The sequence below is a fragment of the Mercurialis annua genome, linkage group LG5, assembly GCF_937616625.2.
Source record: "Mercurialis annua linkage group LG5, ddMerAnnu1.2, whole genome shotgun sequence".
NCBI lineage: Eukaryota > Viridiplantae > Streptophyta > Magnoliopsida > Malpighiales > Euphorbiaceae > Mercurialis > Mercurialis annua.
Window position 1 is genome coordinate 20,180,905 of NC_065574.1, and position 19,949 is coordinate 20,200,853.

At 33.2% G+C, this 19,949-nt stretch overlaps 2 protein-coding genes across 2 annotated transcripts; one reads left to right on the forward strand and one right to left on the reverse strand.

The window, feature by feature from the left end:
* Nucleotides 1-13,271: 13,271 nt before the first annotated feature.
* Nucleotides 13,272-14,319, forward strand: LOC130015469 (cellulose synthase-like protein D5). The gene is made up of 2 exons (XM_056105682.1): nt 13,272-13,949; nt 14,132-14,319. The coding sequence occupies exons 1-2, from the start codon at nt 13,716-13,718 to the stop codon at nt 14,201-14,203; spliced, it is 306 nt and encodes a 101-aa protein (XP_055961657.1). The 5' UTR covers nt 13,272-13,715; the 3' UTR covers nt 14,204-14,319.
* Nucleotides 14,320-18,611: 4,292 nt separating this feature from the next.
* LOC126681678 (uncharacterized) lies at nt 18,612-19,568 on the reverse strand. The gene is made up of 2 exons (XM_050377230.1): nt 19,068-19,568; nt 18,612-18,821 (listed from the first exon to the last, which is right to left on the reverse strand). Exons 1-2 carry the CDS (start codon nt 19,566-19,568, stop codon nt 18,612-18,614), a joined length of 711 nt encoding a protein of 236 aa, XP_050233187.1.
* Nucleotides 19,569-19,949: the final 381 nt, after the last annotated feature.

The window sequence follows — 19,949 nt, forward strand, 5'->3', positions numbered from 1 at the left end:
CAGATCTTTTAAGTCAAAAAATATAGCTTATCATTTTCAGTGCTATTCAACTTAATTGAATAATTTAAGTCCACTTTTTTTGAGTTATCAAACCAACTTAAAACAATTAAGTGCTGCAAAAATTAAATTAAGCAATAAGTAGGGTATCAAATAGCCCCTAAGGGCGTTTATAGACCTTTTTAGACATTAAGGGCATATTTGAGCCTCCCTATAAGTTTTAACTAATTCGGCCTTCAAGTGGCTCAAACGAAGCAGAACATTAAGTTGTGCGTAGAAGTCCTGAAAACAGGACAGCCCCACGTAATTAAGTTAAGGGCTAGTTTCCGACACCTTCGAGTGCTAGTTTTAGTCCGAGACCTGAACGAAAGTCGAAGATAACATTCTGAACTTTCAGAATGTTGGTTTCGTTTTGAGGTCAGACTATTTTACGATTAGCAAACATAGTCGACAACGGGGTCGATAATGTGACAAGTTATGTAACTTGTTTAAATCTCGAGTATATGTGTTGTTGAGTTAGAATCTCACTCAAAATCCGTTTGCTATATGTCCTAGGTCCGATAAGGCGACCTAATAGCGGACAAGGAGCTCAGGAAGCTTGCACTATAATAAGCAAAGATTTTGGATAAGCAAGTTGTGAGTATATTTTACTTACTCGCATTATCGTAATTAAATATATATTAATATACTATATGAATAGTACTTGAACGTATCGCAAATTTATTATTTGGATTGTTTTGGATTGGATTGCTTGGATTAAATTGGTTTGGACTATATTGCTTTGGATTGAATTGTTTAGATTGTTTGTATTGGCTTGATTTGATTTGATTGGTTTGTGTCGTTTGTATACGACTTATTTGTATTGCATTGTATATGCAACTTGTGATTTGTATATGGTTAAAATTAAAAATACGATATGCCTTTATGGCTATTGGATAGTCATTTGATTTGGTAAATGATGCATTAAAGTGTTTGTTGTTAAAGTTGTTTTGAGATTTGCTTTTGTGGCCAAATGGTTATTTGGTTGTGCTTAAATGGTTTGAGATCTATGTTGGTGATATGACACTCTGTAATGATGTATGTGAGAGGTGCTGAGTTGTGATATGCACCTGTGATTATGTGTTGAGATAGAGATATGCACATGTGAGAATATTTTGTTAGGTGTCAATGCACATGACACCGGGCTAAGTCCTGAACGATGGTCGGTGAAGGGAGAAGGGCCGAGCCTGCTAATGAAGTAGAAGGGTTAGCCGTCAGGTGGCCTAGAAAGAGTTAGGCTAGGCTGTAAGCCAGTGTTGTGTTCCTGGTTACAGACCTAGGGTTTGGTGAATTATTACAGAGATGGATATCACAATTGTTGATATGATGTTCATGTTATTATGAGTTTTATAGATGTTGAGAATATTGTTGTTAATCATGTCACAGCTAGAACCTTTGGTTGGTTGTGTATGTGAGGTAAAATGAAAATGAGTATAATTTAAGAATTAGAGATTTAACTAGTTTGTAATGGAGTAAAAGTATATGTATATGAAAGGATTGTGTTTGCATAAAACGTTTTAAAAACGCGATGCTATTTTGATAATAGGGTATGTAACGTATAACTCACTCAGTCTCGACTGACCCCCCAACAGTGTATGTTGCAGGTATATGGTCTATGACACAACAGACTTCTACCCTAGTTCCAGAAGTCTTTATGTACAGGAAGAAGGAGTCAACCAATAGTGCTGCAGTAGGATCGAGTCCTAGCATATGTATGTTTGTTTGTCAAACGATTTTCGTGTATGATATAACTCTAATTGTAAAAGTGTTTTGAGACTTCCGCTATAAAACTATTTTATTAGTTTTGAGAATGGGATGTGCTAGGATGAGGGACATCGCACGGTAAGGCCCAAGTTCCTATGGAACGATTTCTATTTTGAAAAAGACGTTTGTATACGTCAAAGTTCAAGGAGCTTTTAATGAAAATGATTTGGTTATGAATGGATGTTTGGATTTTGGAAATGATTGTATTTTTGCAAAAAAAAAATTATATGTGTTTTTAAAGGCTTGCTACGGGTTTTGGAACAACCATACCCATTCCCTAGCGCCGGTCGCGGCTCGAGATTTCGGGTCGTGACAAAGTTGGTATCAGAGCAGTTAGTCTAGTTACTACTGCTAATATTGTTTAGGGCAGATTGATACTACTGCCTGTCAGTGATAAGTGTTTTTTTGTACCTAGGTTGATGTTGTCACTAGTTAAGCTAGGAACTACTGCAGCTTTAGGATTCGAGTCATGTCTCCTTCTATATTCTTAGATCTCATAGGTTCTCAGCCATCCTTTTTGGGATATAAGACTGCGATACACGTGTGCTTGTGGTCTAGACGATTTGACATCATGCTTGAATAGCAAGAATGAAACAATGTAGAGTACTGTCGAAGTTATTCGACGGTAGTGCGAGGGCAATTCGTGGAAGAAGTACGAATGCAAAGAAGCGAGGTGATGTGGGGAATTCTTACTGGTTACAGAGTTTAGTTTCTAGAAGAAACTTACAAAAACTAAATGGTATGGCCTGTTATGGTCATTCATTTAAATGATTTTAAAAGCATAATTGTGCCTAAACATGAGACGTCATTATCCTATACACACTTATGCAATTGTTTAAAGGCAAAAAATACTGAAAACTCCCCCACCTTTGAACTGTTTTTCAATTCCACCACTACCTAGGAGAATTCTCAATTGCACCCTATTTAGGGTTTTCAGTTTTCATCTGTACCCCAAAATAAAAAAAATTGATAATTTAATTAATTTAATGATAAAATTATTAAAACCAACTAAATAGAGGGATTGTATCATTATTTTTTCCATTTGAAAAAAACAAATAAATTAGTATATAAAGGATTAATTTAAACTTTTTTCTAAATAAAAAGAGGTCATTTTAGTCAATTGGGGTACAGACGAAAATTGAAAACCCTAAATAGGGTGTAATTGAAAATTCTCCTACGTGGTGGTGCAATTGAAAACAAAGTCAAAGGTGGGGTTTTTTTAAGTATTTTTTCCTTGTTTAAAAAGTGAATTTTAAACAAATTATTTTGAAAGGGTGTACCAATGATTGAAATGTTATAACAGATTTGTTTTATTGTAAGTATACCTAGACCAGAACTCTGTAACGATAGTAAATACTCGAGATCAAGTAGTAAGCGATTCTCGAGAGGGCAACAGAAGCATATAGGAGTCGAAGTTGGAGAATATGATTGGGACTACGAAGTACACAACTAGTTGTAGTTAAGCGAACTACAACTTGTATAGGATCAAGATGTACATCCGAGCTACGACGAGCTACGGATGAGAACATCGTTCGGCGAAATATCCAGGGCATCGTACCCTAAGACACTAGAAGCGTGAGAAGAAAGGATAAGACCTACTGATTGAGCTAAGGTTAAAGTGATAGGAATATACGATTCCTCACTAGCGATCAGTGTAAGTTGAGTTAAGGAAAACTCAAGGTAAGCGTAAGGTACGCGATTCAAGGTATAGTAGATAATATGGATGAGATGAGTTTCGGGTGATGTTTGAAAGTTGACAGGGTATAGAGAAACCCGGATATCTTTGGATTAATCTGTTGGATCGGTTTAGTTTTAGAATATGGTATTCCTAGGATACGTATCTAGAGGTTAACCGTTTCGATTGTCAAACAGATAACCAGATAATGATTGTTTTTGGAAGTAACGGTGGAAAACTTGCGTAAATTTTGGTAGTAAGCCAAAAGTGCAAGTGGTGACAATATGAAGGATATAGTTTAATTAACCTAAGACTATCAATGTAAGCTCCATATACGTATGTATGAGATCCGAAAATGTTTTGAAACAGTGGTTTCAATTTATGAAAACTCCGATGACCGGGCCTAATGACTGTGATGTCAGGGCTGGCAGGTGCATAATATACATGTAGAATACATGTATTTGATAGTCGAGCCTGAAAAGTGTAAAGTATGGTCGACTAGAAGTTGAATATGAGAAATAAATATTTTTTTTTGATATGAAATGTTTTGAAAATGGAGCGAGAAGTTGATAGACAGTTAATAAAAGATAGTAATGGCTATAGAGCCTGTGAAAGTAGTAATCGTTTGAGCAGAGTAAGTCACTTCGAGAGTAAGAGGTGCAACGATGATTGTAGACAATGACATCGAAGTATGTGATTGGAAACATCGATACTAAGGAATATGATCGATGTAAATGATGGGCATGATGATGTGAACTCGCAATATGCGAACACATAAGCCCTAAAAGGAACATAATTATAGATTGATTACGCTTATGAAAGTGAACGAAAAAGATAGTCAATGAGGCTAGTAAGCCATAAGACATCGAATGATGTAACGTAATAGAAGGGAGAGACTCAACAAAGGAGTTGAGCTACAACACGAAGATGTTGTTGTAAAGGATGAAATGAGAAGTGATTAGGAGGTATACCTAAAAGGAATAAGAGCTTGAAGTAAGAAGCCTATAGAAAGGCATTTAAGCATAAGGGAGTATAAGAACCAAAGATGGGAAAAGGATGTTAAGAGATCGACTAAGATAGTCGATATAAAGAAGGTCTAAACGACCTAAGTATATGAGGTAACACTTGATAAAGGTAATTGAGGAAATGAAACGAAAATGTTACTTGGAAAGTAACCAAAAGCGTCAACTTTTGTGTAGTCATAAGACACAGAGAAGTGAGGAAAATAGAATTGACATGAGTATAAGACCAACCAATTAATGGATGTCAGTAAGAATGTGATAGATGGATGTACACACGACTAAAAGTGCAATCCGTCACTAAGGTCAAGAGAAACAACCTTCGACCTTATGTCAAGGGTAAGGATTGGAGATGTTGGAACGATTAAGAAATGTAGTGAGATAAGGATAAGGATATCATCAGACACTGGTAAGGGATACCACCAGTCCAATGCAAGATAGTTGAAATTAAAGGATTAAGGACTAAGGTATACTTTAGAAAAAGACTTGATACATATCGAGTAATGCCAAATAGGCATTCAACCTCATGAAGTTCAGGAAACCATGAAGTATGTGATTAGTAGTAAAAGAAAAGACATTCTTAACTACCATAAAAGATGAGTAAGGCTATTAGACGAAGAGTCGCATAAGCCTAAACTGTAAAGACAATATTTAAGAAATGAATGATCAGAGTGTTGCAGTGGAAGCGAGGAAGAGTATATGTGATTGGATACAAGGAAAGGAGGAACATAAATATGATTGGATACGAGGAAAGGAGAGATAGGATGTGATTAAGTACGAGGAAAGGATGAATGCGAATGTGCTTGGGTGAACCCAAGATAGGGATAAGAAACATGTGTTAAGTAATAACACATCATAAGATCAGAACTCTACAAATGAATAAGCGACAAGATAAGGTAAATGATTGACCTTATGCTCGATAAGAAGGGAAAAGTGTAAGTATACACTTAAGAAGGTTAAGAAGGTGTCGAATGAAGTTTGACCCTATATAAAAGTCGTAGATAAGAAACTAAAGTATAAGAATGCGGAAATAAATTTAGATAAAGACAATCTGAATCTTTAGTTCATAGGCTCAAATAGCCTATGCAAGCAAGTGGACAATAGCCCGAGGAAGCAACTTAAGGGCTAGTTTTTTTTACACTTTCGGGTTTCAATTTCAACCTAAAGTGTAAAGAGAAGTTGTAAAGGACGTTGTGAACTATACGAATACCAACTTTGTATAGTGAACAAACGCTTTTGAATCAGCAATTTGGATAGCTGAAGTGAGCTAGAGGAACAGCTTTTGAAGCAAGTTTAAGAGAACTTGAAAACGTATGAGTCGAGTTTATGCCTAAAGCTAGTAGGCATAAATCAAAGTCAGTATCAAGGGTAATATGACCCTTAACTTAAGGGGGGAATGATGAGTAAAGATAGACGAATACGAACGATAAGGAAGCGAAAGGATACGAGCCTATTAAGGCTAAAAGTTAGTAAACGACGTGGTTAAAATCCCAACGCGACAACAGATGTTCTATCGTTACGAGAATAGTATACGGACCAACTAAGTGCGAACTAGGAAAGTGCACAAAGAGATTAGTCATCTCGATTAATAACAAATATTGAGTATCAATGTACGAGTAAGTATTATACGAAGGAACTTATGAAAGACTACCAATCTAGAAAGATGTTAGCAACTCTTATAAGATGAAACAAAAGATGGGATAACAAAGACATGTATCCAAGGTCACAACCAATGAAAGATAAGAGATACACCTAGGAAAGGTGTAGTCCAAATTAGATATAAGGGGTACAACGTTGAACCCAAGGAATGGATTACCATACCAGGTAGTGAAAGGTGTGAATAGAGGTTGAAAATTGGAATTAGATTTCTCTTCTGTGAATCAACCACAGATGGTAGAAGTAAATAAGAATTGATATATGAGGAAGGGATAAGAAAGATCGACATGAAACCTACAAACCAACGAGGTTCCGACGATAAGAGTTCTTTAGAAGAACCACCCCAGCAAGAAGGGTGTAAGTGAAAAGTGGAAGTAAATATGCAATAAGGATATGCATATTAGTTTGTTTAGGTAAGTGGCAAAGGTTTGAATTCGAGGACGAATTCATTACAAAGTGGGGTGAATGTAATAGCCCCAAAATTTTGAAATAAGAAAATGATGTCATGAGTCCTAAAGTTTCGTAATTTGGACCAAGTAGGTCGGGAAATGGACACCGACATGAGAATTATTAAAGATATGTCGAGAAATAATAATAATTTAAAATGGGAATTATTATTATTAATAATAGATAAGGATTTATCGGAAAAGAAATTTTGAAAGTTAACTGCAACAGTTAATTAGAAATTTGAGTTTAAGTACAAATTAACCATTTTGAGCCAAAGTGAGCTTTTAGCCGCAAACTTCCTAAGAAAGTTGTAGGTAAAATGGACTTTTAACCATTACTTAGCTATTAAGTATTGGTTATCATCATCTCATTTTCTTAAGGAAGGAAAAATAGAAAGAAAGAAAAGAAAAGCTAGAGAGAAAAGCTTGAGAGGAATTTGAATGTTCATGTTCAAACCGAGCTAGGGAGCTCGTTTCTCGATCGATTCCCGTGGTTCTTAATGCTATGGATTCGGTTTTAAGTCTACAATCAAGGTGAGCATCTTATTTTGTATTTGGTATGGCTGAGATAGATGAAATTCTGATTTAATTTGGTGAGGGTTTTCGGCAATCATAGTAAATCCATGTTTAAAGTTAGTTTGATGATTATACGTTATGGAAATTATGTTGTAGTGATTGAAACATGGTTAATTTGGACTAAACTTATTTAGGTCATAAGGTTGAGTTTTGATTAATGAGAATTGGAGCCATGTATTCGGCATCTACATAGAAAGTATGATGATTGTTAGGTGTTCGATGAAATACCTAAATTAATTTATAAAATTGTGTTGTGTTTTGGTTAGGAGAATGAATTTATGGCTCGGCCATAAGCTTAAGGTCATGATAAAGATGATAGTTTCTAATCATAAGTATGAGTTTGAGTATATAGAAATGAATTATGACGAGTTTAGGATTGATTAAGATGGAATGAAAGTTTGGAGTAAGTTGTTGGAAATTGCAGAAAGTGAGCTGCAGAACAGCCACATTGTGGAGACGATATCTCGGGCTATGGATCTCCAAATTAAGTTCCGTTTATTGATACGGAAACTTAAGAGTGTCTTCTATAAGTTTTAACTAATTCGGCCTTTAAGTGGCTCAAACGAAGCAGAGCATTAAGTTGTGCGTAGCAGTCCTGAAAACAGGACAGCCCCACGTAATTAAGTTAAGGGCTAGTTTCTGACACCTTCGGGTGCTAGTTTTAGTTCGAGACCTCAACGAAAGTCGAAGCTAACATTCTGAACTGTAAGAATGTTGGTTTCGATTTGAGGTCAGACTATTTTACAATTAGCAAACATAGTCGACAACGGGGTCGATAATATGACAAGTTATGTAACTTGTTTAAATCTCGAGTCTATGTGTTGTTGAGTTAAAATCTCACTCGAAATCCGTTTGGTATATGTCCTAGGTCCGATAAGGCGACCTAATAGCAGACAAGGAGCTCAGGGAGCTTGCACTATAATAAGCAAAGATTTTGGATAAGCAAGTTGTGAGTATATTTTACTTACTCGCATTATCGTAATTAAATATATATTAATATACTATATGAATAGTACTTGAACGTATCACAAATTTATTGTTTGGATTGTTTTGGATTGGATTTCTTGGATTAAATTGGTTTGGACTATATTGTTTTGGATTGAATTGTTTGGATTGTTTGTATTGGCTTGATTTGATTTGATTGGTTTGTGTCGTTTGTATACGACTTATTTGTATTGCATTGTATATGCAACTTGTGATTTGTATATGGTTAAAATTAGAAATATGATATGCCTTTATGGCTATTGGATAGTCATTTGATTTGGTAAATGATGCATTAAAGTGTTTGTTGTTGAAGTTGTTTTGAGATTTGCTTTTGTGGCCAAATGGTTATTTGGTTGTGCTTAAATGGTTTGAGATCTATGTTGGTGATATGACACTCTGTAATGATGTATGTGAGAGGTGCTGAGTTGTGATATGTACCTGTGATTATGTGCTGAGATAGAGATATGCACATGGGAGAATATTTTGTTAGGTGTCAATGCGCATGACACCGGGCTAAGTCCTGAACGATGGTCGGTGAAGGGAGAAGGGCCGAGCCTGCTAATGAAGTAGAAGGGTTAGCCGTCAGGTGGCCTAGAAAGAGTTTGGTTAGGCTGTAAGCCAGTGTTGTATTCCTGGTTACAGACCTAGGCTTTGGTGAATTATTACAGAGATGGATATAACAATTGTTGATATGATATTCATGTTATTATGAGTTTTATAGATGTTGAGAATATTGTTGTTAATCATGTCACAGTTAGAACCTCTGGTTGGTTGTGTATGTGAGGTAAAATGAAAATGAGTATAATTTAAGAATTAGAAATTTAACTAGTTTGTAATGGAGTAAAAGTATATGTATATGAAAGGATTTTGTTTGCATAAAACGTTTTAAAAACGCGATGCTATTTTGATAATAGGGTATGTAACGTATAACTCACTCAGTCTCGACTGACCCCCCAACAGTGTATGTTGCAGATGTATGGTCTATGACACAACAGACTTCTACCCTAGTTCCATAAGTCTTTATGTACAGGAAGAAGGAGTCAACCAATAGTGCTGCAGTAGGATCGAGTCCTAGCATATGTATGTTTGTTTGTCAAACAATTTTCGTGTATGATATAACTCTAATTGTAAAAGTATTTTGAGACTTCCGCTATAAAACTGTTTTATTAGTTTTGAGAATGGGCTATGCTAGGATGTGGGACATCGCACGGTAAGGCCCAAGTTCCTATGGAACGTTTTCTATTTTAAAAAAGACATTTGTATACGTCAAAGTTCAAGGAGCTTTTAATGAAAATGATTTGGTTATGAATGGATGTTTGGATTTTGGAAATGATTGTATTTTTGCAAAAAAAAATTATATGTGTTTATAAAAGCTTGCTACGGGTTTTGGAACAACTATTCCCATTCCCTAGCGCCGGTCGCGGCTCGAGATTTTGGGTCGTGACATGAAGGGTCTTTCTAATACCCACCAACTTAAAAGTTGTGCAGAAAAGAGGTGAGTCTTGCCCTCTGTACACCATGTCGCGCCCGTGACCTTTGTTTCTTTTCGAATACTTCAATCAGCTTCAACCATGTGTTACACATCTATTGTGGTGCTCATAAATAGTCGTTGGACCTCCAACGATCATATGTGTCATGCCCTCTACATCATGTGTCGCGTCTTCTACATAAGTCAACTAAGAAAGGCTTTAGTCAAAGCCTTAGGTCGCGCCCGAGAATCATTGAGTAGCGCCATTTATAGGTTTATCGCGCCCGTAATCCTTGCATGTCAACGGCGCGAGAAACTCATTGTTTCTCCTATATCTAAAAAATCTCGAGTCTTGAAGACTCTGAATCGATCCACGATGATTTTAATAGGTTCCTACACACTAATAAACAATACTAGAACCTTTAAATTGATTATTAAAATCAAAGGATTAATAAAGACTTGATCAGTAAGGTTAAAATTTAGGCTAGGTTGAAACTGTATTTTTTGTTAATTAATTACAATTTTAGGAATTTACAATGTGTTCTATAAAGAAGGTAACAAAAGGTTAGTTTTAGTCACAAAAAGTGTCAAAAAAGGTCTTTAGGGCCATTAAGGTTAGGTTTTTGACAATATTTATCTATCAAACCTATAAATTGGCCCGTAAACGTTTAAGGCATTATAATTAGTCCAATTTTTGAGACTTCTATCACAATCCCTTTACATTTTTATGAGTTATTTGTGACAATTATGCTTTAATCCTTCAAGTTTTGTACTGCGCGTCGATATAGTCCACTTGAATTTAGAAGACTCTGATCGTTAGCTCGTCATCTGGACGGGTGACTCTGAAAATTATCATCGGACGCTTTAGTCCCTTATCATTTTTTTACCTGTCCAAAAAAAGTGTTTACAACCGTCCAACACACGGCGTTACACTAGTACAATTCTATAGAGCCATTCTAATTATTTTTTAAATTATTATTAGAAAAGTATATAAATATATGTAAATTTTTTTATTTTTTATGTAATTATTTGGTTTTTTTAGTTATATCGCTTTTCTAAAATATCCAAACTAAACTGAAAACTAAACACCAAAATTTTATATGTATATAAGCCGAACTATATGATAATATTATGATGTAAAATTTAATTTAGAAAATCAATATATATATATAGTATAAAGTAGAACCCAAAAACACTGTACATTGAACAGTGTTTTTGGATTCCAACTTATTACTCTTTCATTTGCTATATTACAATCATGCCATGATGTCTTTAATAGTTAACACTTAACACACATGGATTTGAGATCTTGTGGATATATGAGTTTTATGTGTGACAAACATGCTATCATCTCCATAAACATAAATTTCATTCTGCTTAATACTCTTTTTATTGTAATCTTTCTAAATCAATATGAAAGTCCAACCTTATATCATAACCTTTTTTTTGCTTGGTTCTTACTATTCAGGTGATTATTTCTATCGAAATATTTTCTATTTTGCTGTTTTTTTATTTAGTATATGTTTGTATTAAGTTCAGTTTTATTTGTATGATTAATTAATCAAACATATATTTCTGTTTTTATACATTAGTGAATTAATTATATAGTTACTTCAAAAATAACACCTATTTAGAGATTTAAGTGGGTTTATTTTTTCAGTGAGGCAAAAAATTCAACAGATTAATATAAAATGGAGAATAAAAAAAGGTGAAAGTGTTCAGTTAAAAAAATCATCGATGGACCATTGATAGAAATAAAAAATAAATTATATTTTGTTAGCCTAATACCTACAAAAGCAAAGTCACTACATACAAGACTTAAGTGAGTTTATTTTTCAGTGAGGCCGAAAAAATCAACAAATTAATATAAAATGGAAAAGAAAAAAAACTGAAGATGTTCGGTTAAAAAAAAATCAACAACGAACAATCGATATAAATAAAAGAAACTTTTTTATATTTTCTTTTTTTAGTTTGATACCTACCAAAACAAAGTCACTGGATACACCATTTTAAGGATTTATTAAATGCTCAAAATTAAATAGACAGTCAAGATTAAAATGTTTAGATTATCAATAAGTTTAAAAAGGTCTAACTATAATGTATCGGAATGATTATTTTTATTGGTAAATACAATAGTTTAGATGTAATTGTTGTTTCTATTACATTAGATCAACTAAATATAGTCTAGACAATTTACATATAATAACGTAAAATGAAAAGTTTATGTCATGTTTTGTTAATTAATTATAATATATATTGGATCCAAACAAAAATATATATGTAATGATTTTATTAGCTTTTAAGAGGTCATGTATAAGTTTTTTGAATGATTTAATTTTTAACATGGTTATAAAATCTCAAATACCATATATAAATTATTTATTATTATTTGTCTATATTTCAATTTTGTCTATATTTCAATTTTGTTTACTTATTTATATTTTGAATGGAAATAAATTTAATTTTATTTTTAGATTTAGTTAATTAAATGCTTTAATCATTTAAATAAAAAAATAATGAAAAATTGAAAAATTAGGGTACAATTGAAGAAAATGCAAAATAGAGTAAAATTGACCAGTTTTCAACGTAAAGATAGAATTAAAAAGTGGTAATCTCCCAGAATACATAATTCGGTAATTTAATTACAACTTTACCATGTAAGTTTTGACTTCTGTTTTCTAACTTTTTTCCCTAACTTTATTTACCTTTTTCGTTTTTTTATTTACCAAAATATCTCATTTTTTAAATGTCGTTTAGTGTCATTTTTCATTTTCTTCTCCGTCTAATGTCCTCCTTTATTTCAATGGCTTCCTACTCCTCTTTCTTCAACCAACAGTGTCGGCCGGAGTTTTCTGAGATTTCCTCACATGTTTCAACAGCAGCAATGGCCTTCCTCAACCGGCGTTGGCGCACATATATTTGCGAGGGACGTTAGGGATTTTGATTCCTTATAGAAAGCGGTTTCAGATGTAGTCTTTTTTATTCTTTCCACCAGCGTTGATGCAGGTTTTGTAGATCTGGTCATACTCGTCGTACTCCAGCTGATATCTGTTCTTTCAGCAGTTGTCGATTCAGATGAAGGTTCCTTGATGAAGCTTTTGTAGGTCTTGTAAGAGATTGTAAATTTTGTGGTATATCTTTTGAGTTGAGTCTCTCCGATGATCAAGCCAAGGATACCTATGGTAAAATTCTGGTTTGTTTTTTCATTGCTATACAGACTGGCCAGTTATTTTTTAGTTACAATTCTGAATGAATTGTGGAAACTAGGGAATGGTGTTCAGTCCCATTCTTTTTCAGCCTAACGGAGACCAGGAGACGCGTGACCAGCAAAGACCTACTGGTGTCTTTAAATCGATGCAGGCCTTTGCCTACCGCCACATTTTTCATCAAAATTATGTAAGCCACACCACTTACTCAAATACTATTCATACAACAGTAACGCCAAATTCTTCGTTCAAGTTTACCGCCATGCTTGACTGCCATAGAGCCATTATGTTGTTACATGCCATGAACGTTAAAATGTTAGTTAATCATAAGTTGTACTTATCATTGATTCTTGTTCAAATATACGTGTATAATCATAAATGATTTCGTTTTTTTGTCAATAACAATTATGAATTGGCTCGTAAGATGATTAAGTTTTATCAATTTCAAGTAAAAATGACTATTAACTTCGGTAATTTTGGTTTAGTTTCTGTTCTTTTTAAGTATTATTCAGGTGTATTCTTGGTGTATTTTTGGGTATATTTTTAGTGTTTTATTTTTGGAATTGTTGCTGGACTGATGATTTCTAATCATCCGCCGACTACTCAACTTGTGAAAATGTTTAAAAATGACCTTAATTTTTGACATTACATTCTTGCAAGACATTAGTGATGTTTTAGCTGTTTATTTTGAAGAGTCGCAAGTTCTGTAAGACATTAGATTGTATGGGGGCTAATGGACAGAGACATTGTCTTTGTTGTAAATAACCGTATAAGGATCTTGATGATGAGGATTCCGATGATGAAGCGGAACGGGAAGAAGAAGATCAGGTGTTTCCTTTGCCTAAGTTAGATAAGAGACTCTCACTTGTTAACTCTATTAAGGCTATGAATCATCCTCCTAAGTTTGATCATATGAGGTGGTTGTTTGAGACTAAAGGTACTTATAGCTATAGTAATGTTGTGTGGCCTAAAGACGGGTATGGAGGCGGGTCGGATAAAGACGGGCATGGAGGCGGGTCGGGTGCTAATGGATATGAATCTCCTTCGGATTTCGGAGAAAAATCGAAGGCCTTTGACTCGGAAAGTTGGGGTTTCTGCTGCAATTATCAGTCCTTACAGGTACATGGTTTGTTTTTTTGTTTAATTCGAATATGGTTTTTTTTTAGTTCAATTCATAATTTGAATGTCAATTGACTGGAGTTTACTTTTTTCTGCTGCTTTCTTGATGGTATTATTAATTGTATTTCTAGCTGATTCTAGGAATTGAACTGTTTTGTTAGTGTTATAGTGTAATTATGCAGACTACTCATTGCAACTCGTTTGGTGGCCCTTGGATTGTTTCTGACATGGAGAAACTGTCATTTGAATCATGATGCGATGTGGTTATGGGGGATGTCTATAACTTGCGACTCTTTGCTTATTTCTACAATTTCTTAAATTTTATTGTGTTACAATGGGACCCAATTATTGAATTGGATTTGAAATATGTAAAAGGCAATTTGACATTATTATCTTTACTTTAACCAATTCTTCATAATTCAGTATTGTCCATATGATTCTTCTTTATTTAATTTGATGCTACCATTATGATGCACAGTGCTAATTATTAGTGTATTATTAATGTATTTTTAGTTTGATTTTAAGTGTACTTTTATTTCGATTTTAAGTATATCGTTAGCGTATTATTAGTGTATTTTTAGTTTGATTTTCAGTGTATTTTTAGTTTGATTTTAAGTGTATCGTTAGCGTATTTTTAGTGTATTTTTAGTTTGATTTTAAGTGTATTTTTAGTTTGATTTTAAGTGTATTAAATTAATTCCAATACTTTTGTGAATTTCATCATAAAAAAATATTTTTATTTCGATTTTAAGTGTATCGTTAACCTATTATTAGTGTATTTTTAGTGTATTTTTAATTTGATTTTAAGTGTATTTTTAGTTTGATTTTAAGTGTACCGTTAGCGTATTATTAGTGTATTTTTTGTTTGATTTTAAGTGTATTTTTAGTTTGATTTTAAGTGTATTAAATTAATTTCAATACTTTTGTGAAATTTCATCATAAAAAATATTATATTTCAACAATTCATAGCAAAAATACACTCAAAACATAAAGATCGATCTCACGTTCTCAAATTCATGACATAAAATACACTAATAATTAGTGTATTTTTAGTGCATAATTAGTGTATTTTTATGTCATGAATTTGAGAACGTGAGATTAGAGTTTTTAATTTTTTGTGTATTTTTTGGGTCTATTTTCAGTGTAATTATAGTGGATTGAAATGAATGTAACTGATTTTTTAGTGTAATTTTGGTATTTTTTTGGTATATTTTTAATGGGTCAAAATGAGTATAATTGAATTATCAGATGGTGGAAGAAGTACTTGTTTTTTCATGACTGAGTTTTTTTGGTATATTTTTAGTGTATTTTCGGCATATTTTTATGCATTATTGGTGTAATGTTGGTGTATTATTGATGTATTGTTAGTATATTATTGGTGTATTATTAGTGTATTATTGGTATATTTTTATACATTATTGGTGTATATGTTGGTATATTGTTAGTATATTATTGGTGTATTATTAGTGTATTATTGGTGTATTTTATACATTATTGGTGTATATGTTGGTGTATTGTTAGTGTATTTTTGGTGTATTTTCTGAATGGCGATTGATGTATTCTTGGTGTAATATTAGTGTATTATTGGTGTAATGTTGGTGTATTATTGATGTATTGTTAGTGTATTATTGGTGTATTGTTAGTGTATTATGGGTGTATTTTTATCATTATTAGTGTATTGTTGGTGTATTATTGGTGTATTGCTAGTGTATTATTGGTGTATTTTTATGCATTATTGGTGTATATGTTTGGTGTATTGTTAGTGTAACGTTGGTGTATTTTCTGAATGGCGATTGATGTATTCTTGGTGTAATATTAGTGTATTATTGGTGTATTGTTAGTGCAATTTTAGTGTATTATTAGTGTATTTGATTTATTTTTTTATAAATGCGATTGGTGTATAAATACACCTAAAATACACTTAAGATAAACTATAAATATTCTTTAGATGTATTATAAAAGTATTTATGTTGTTATTAGATGTATTTTAAATGTAATTTAAGTGTATTTTTTTGATAGATTTTAGGCTTAATTGCATAAAAAATCATCAACTTTCGCGTGTTTTTGGTATTAAACAATTTTTTTTCTTGACATAAAAAATCACCAATTTTCATTTTTTGGCATATTTGTCCACGGGATGTGAAACGACGTCGTTTCGAATGTAAAACGGCGCCGTTTTGCGCTAAAATAGCGTCGTTTTGCGCTTAATTTTTCAAAGGAAATGGTTATGTGGACGAATATGCCAAAAAATGAAAGTTGATGATTTTTTTATGCCAAGAAAAAAAGATTATGTTAAATACTAAAAACACACGAAAGTTGGTGATTTTTGGTGCAATTAAGCTTAGATTTTATTGTTATAAGATGTGTTTTTTCTATCCAAATACAAGTTTACCATTTCTATTATCATCGTCATCGTTTCAAGTTTACAATGAACAATTATGGAATTCCACCATTTTCAAGGTGGCTTAAGGAAGATGATGTAATAGCCGAAAACTATAATATTGATAATGAAAAAAGACAACTTCAATAAAAATGAGCCATATATTTATGTCTAGTTTAATTACATAATATATATATATATATATATATAAACACACACACACTAATATTTCAACAATATATGAATATTTAACTAATAAGGCATATCCATTTGAGTTCTTGACGACTTTATTAAAATATTTTCTTTTACCCTTGACCGTAATAGTAAAGTTTTTTCATAAAACAGAAGCTCCTGCAATTTTTCTTACAACAACTACACCCTTTGGTAACTGTAGAAATGGTAATGTCCATAGATGAAAAATTTACCAGCAGTTTACCTACGGAAAGGAAATTTTAGCTATTATATAGAACATAAATGAAAAACTTGAAAAATCAAACAATTGGATTCAAATATATGTTTTCTGCCCATATCTTAAAGCAAAACATTAAATAGTTTAAAACACTGCTATTATACTGTAAAAAATATCAAAAGAACACTATTAGTACACTATCATTTGAAACAAAAATCAGCACCTGCCATATCTTGAACCATGTTAACATTTCCCTTGCCTATTTCATGTAAGCTACATAAACCATAAAAACAAGATCTTAGCTCTCACTACAATCAACTAAAATAAAAGAAAATGCAAATATGAAAAGCACTAACCCAAATTCAATAATTGACATTTGATAACATTCAAATGGCTCCTGCACAGAATTATACCCCCACGCTAAGCATATACACTTTGGAAACACAGATTATTTGTGACTTATTCCATAGAAGACTCTGTTTTTTACGTCTGACTGAACATATATTTTTAATCAAGCTTTTCTTAAGCAATAAGAAGCCAAAAAATCACAGGCAAACTAATTCAAAACATGCTTTAGGTGTAAATAATGACTAGAGTATTTATGTGTCCAATCAGATTTCAAGAGACAAATGGTACAATTAGAGTATTTATGTGTCCAATCAAAATTGTTGCATCAAGAAAATACATAGCCAACAAGTAAAAGAGAGTTTGTAATCACACCAGCACCCAAAGAAGTACCAAAATACACTTAAGACATAATTTTGTAGTTTTAAATTAGTGGTTTTGTTCTGCAAATTTAAAAAACACTCATGAAACACTAATTAAACACCACAAAAACACTAAAAGTATACCACAATAAAAAAGATACAAGTTCAATGGAAGAGAAAAATAAAGATAGTTCAGGCCAAGATATGCATGAACAAAATCATACGGTAATAGAAGGCCAATCCAAGTTTTTCTCAACAGCGCTACATAAAAAGGGAACTCACCAATGCACTTTATTGAGTTCAAGATAGTCTATGCCTTTCATTATTGTCCTATTCTCTCAATTGTCAACCTGCATACAAACTTTCCATTCAACTACTATTACATAACACAATCTTTACCTCTATTGCAACTGATGGACTACCCAAACTTCTTTGCTCTTTGCGCTCTTGCACTACTTTAAACAGAAATTATACCCCAACACCCTCGTAAACAACTAATGAACCAAAATCAATAAACCGTAATCAAACTGAATTAAATCGAATTGAAAATTGGTACTCAATGATGCAATGTAATAGAAAACTAAAGCAACTCGGACTTCAATGCAATTGATTTATATATAGATCGCGATGAATTAAGTGTTCTCCTTCTGTTATACAAAGAGTTCCGCATTCAACAAACCAATTTTAAACTAAAATTAAGCCAAACATGATTCAACATAGCAAACTAAGATAAGCACTTGAAAAAATTGGAACAAGATTGATTGATGATTTTTACAGTTTGAGTTTCTTATAGTTGCAAGCTTAATGATTTTTTATGCAACTTTAAAAGCTAATTTTGAATGGTGTAAAAAACCGACCACCACCACGGCAGATAAACCGAATGGATATCAAAATTAAACTGAATGTATTCCAAAATTAAAATTGAATGTTCAGATTGTCAGATTACCTTTTAGACTGTTGGATCAAAAACTCAGGTTAACATAATAATCTAAGTTCGGTAGAGAGGGATCATGGCAGCAACAACCGCCACACATCTGAAAACTACAACGCACAATTAACGGCAGCAGCAGCAAAAACCACCACTACCATCGGAGCAAAAACCTCCATAATAACGACAGCAAAAACCACCACTTCGGCAGCAGCAGCAGCAAAAACCACCACTAACATCACAGCAACATCTCGGCCACTATCGGAGCAAAAACCACCACTACCATCGGAGCAGCAACCACCATCGCCGCTATTTGCACCGCCGGAATCATAGAAGCGCGGAGGCCTTTGACGACGGTGGCGTCAGTCGTAGAAGCGCGAAGGTTGATCTCGCCGGCATTGAAGGCTAGAGTAGCAGTTGCGCTAGTGTCATTGGATTTTGACTCTTTCTCCACAAATTAAACGTCGTTATGTTTTCTCTGTTTTTTTTTGCCAGAAGGTAAAAGTAGATTAATTAAAAGAGTACAACCTACATAACCAAAGCTCAATCCTATTACAACACAAAAGATATATAAGCTTTATAAGACTGAGCTAGATTATGAGCCTTAAAATTATATATTCTAGATACATATGTCATCTGAAGATTACTAAAAAAACTCCTGAAGATGCAAAATATCCAGAAAAATTCCCCAAACCTTAGCAGGACAGGCTTGCAACCGAGTTAGAGTATGAGGAATTTGAATGGCATCTCCTTCAAAAATTATATTCTGCCAGCCTTTGGTGATTGCAAAATTCATAGCAGTATGCAAAGCTAACCATTCCAAAGCCCGAGGATCCCATATGTATCTAACAAAAGCTGTGAATCTAGGCAGTATCCTGCCCAAATAATCAGCTGCTACTATACCTATGGTGCCAAATTTCTTGTTACTATCTGAAGCTGCATCATAATTGATCTTAATAGTACCTTCAGGAGGTGGTAACCAAGAATTTTGTCTGCCATTAGTATGAATATCAGCACTAGATACAGTTGTCTCCAGAATGCAGCTGTCTTTATACTCTGAAAAAGCTTGAACTGCTTGATTACAAACCATTAGTGGATCTAATAATTCATGCTCAAAGATGGCATGGTTCCTAGCTTTCCAAATATGCCATAGGAGAAAACTGAATAACCTCAAATTATTTGTAGAATCCTCCATTTGAGATACTTGAGAAGTATATGAAATCCAAAGATGAGCAAAATTGAGACTAGAATCATTTGTTACTTTCAAAGCCAAAGGACTGATAAACCAAATTTGAGAAATTACAGAGCATGTAAAAAGCATGTGTTCAATTGATTCATCATTACCACAAAGATGGCATGGAAAAGAAGACTTCAATCTTTGTTGTAGACCCAATCTAGAAGGCAGCCCTTGTAATATAGCTCTCCATAAGAAAATCTTATTTTATTAGGAATTTGTAAATTCCAAAGAAATTTCCAATATTTGTCAGTAAAAACATGGGAGCTGCTATGGAGATGCAAATAAATCTGTTTCAAAGCTATATGATAACCTGACTTGACAGTGTACTCACCAGAATCA

Bases quoted from the DNA above. Each gene is read 5' to 3' on its own strand.
- LOC130015469 (XM_056105682.1), top strand. From the start codon at position 13,716: ATGAATCATCCTCCTAAGTTTGATCATATGAGGTGGTTGTTTGAGACT. The intron at 13,950-14,131 runs GTACATGGTTTG...GTAATTATGCAG, and splicing joins GCAATTATCAGTCCTTACAG to ACTACTCATTGCAACTCGTT.
- LOC126681678 (XM_050377230.1), bottom strand. From the start codon at position 19,568: ATGGAGGATTCTACAAATAATTTGAGGTTATTCAGTTTTCTCCTATGG. The intron at 18,822-19,067 runs GTTTGGGGAATT...TAATTTGTGGAG, and splicing joins TGCAAGCCTGTCCTGCTAAG to AAAGAGTCAAAATCCAATGA.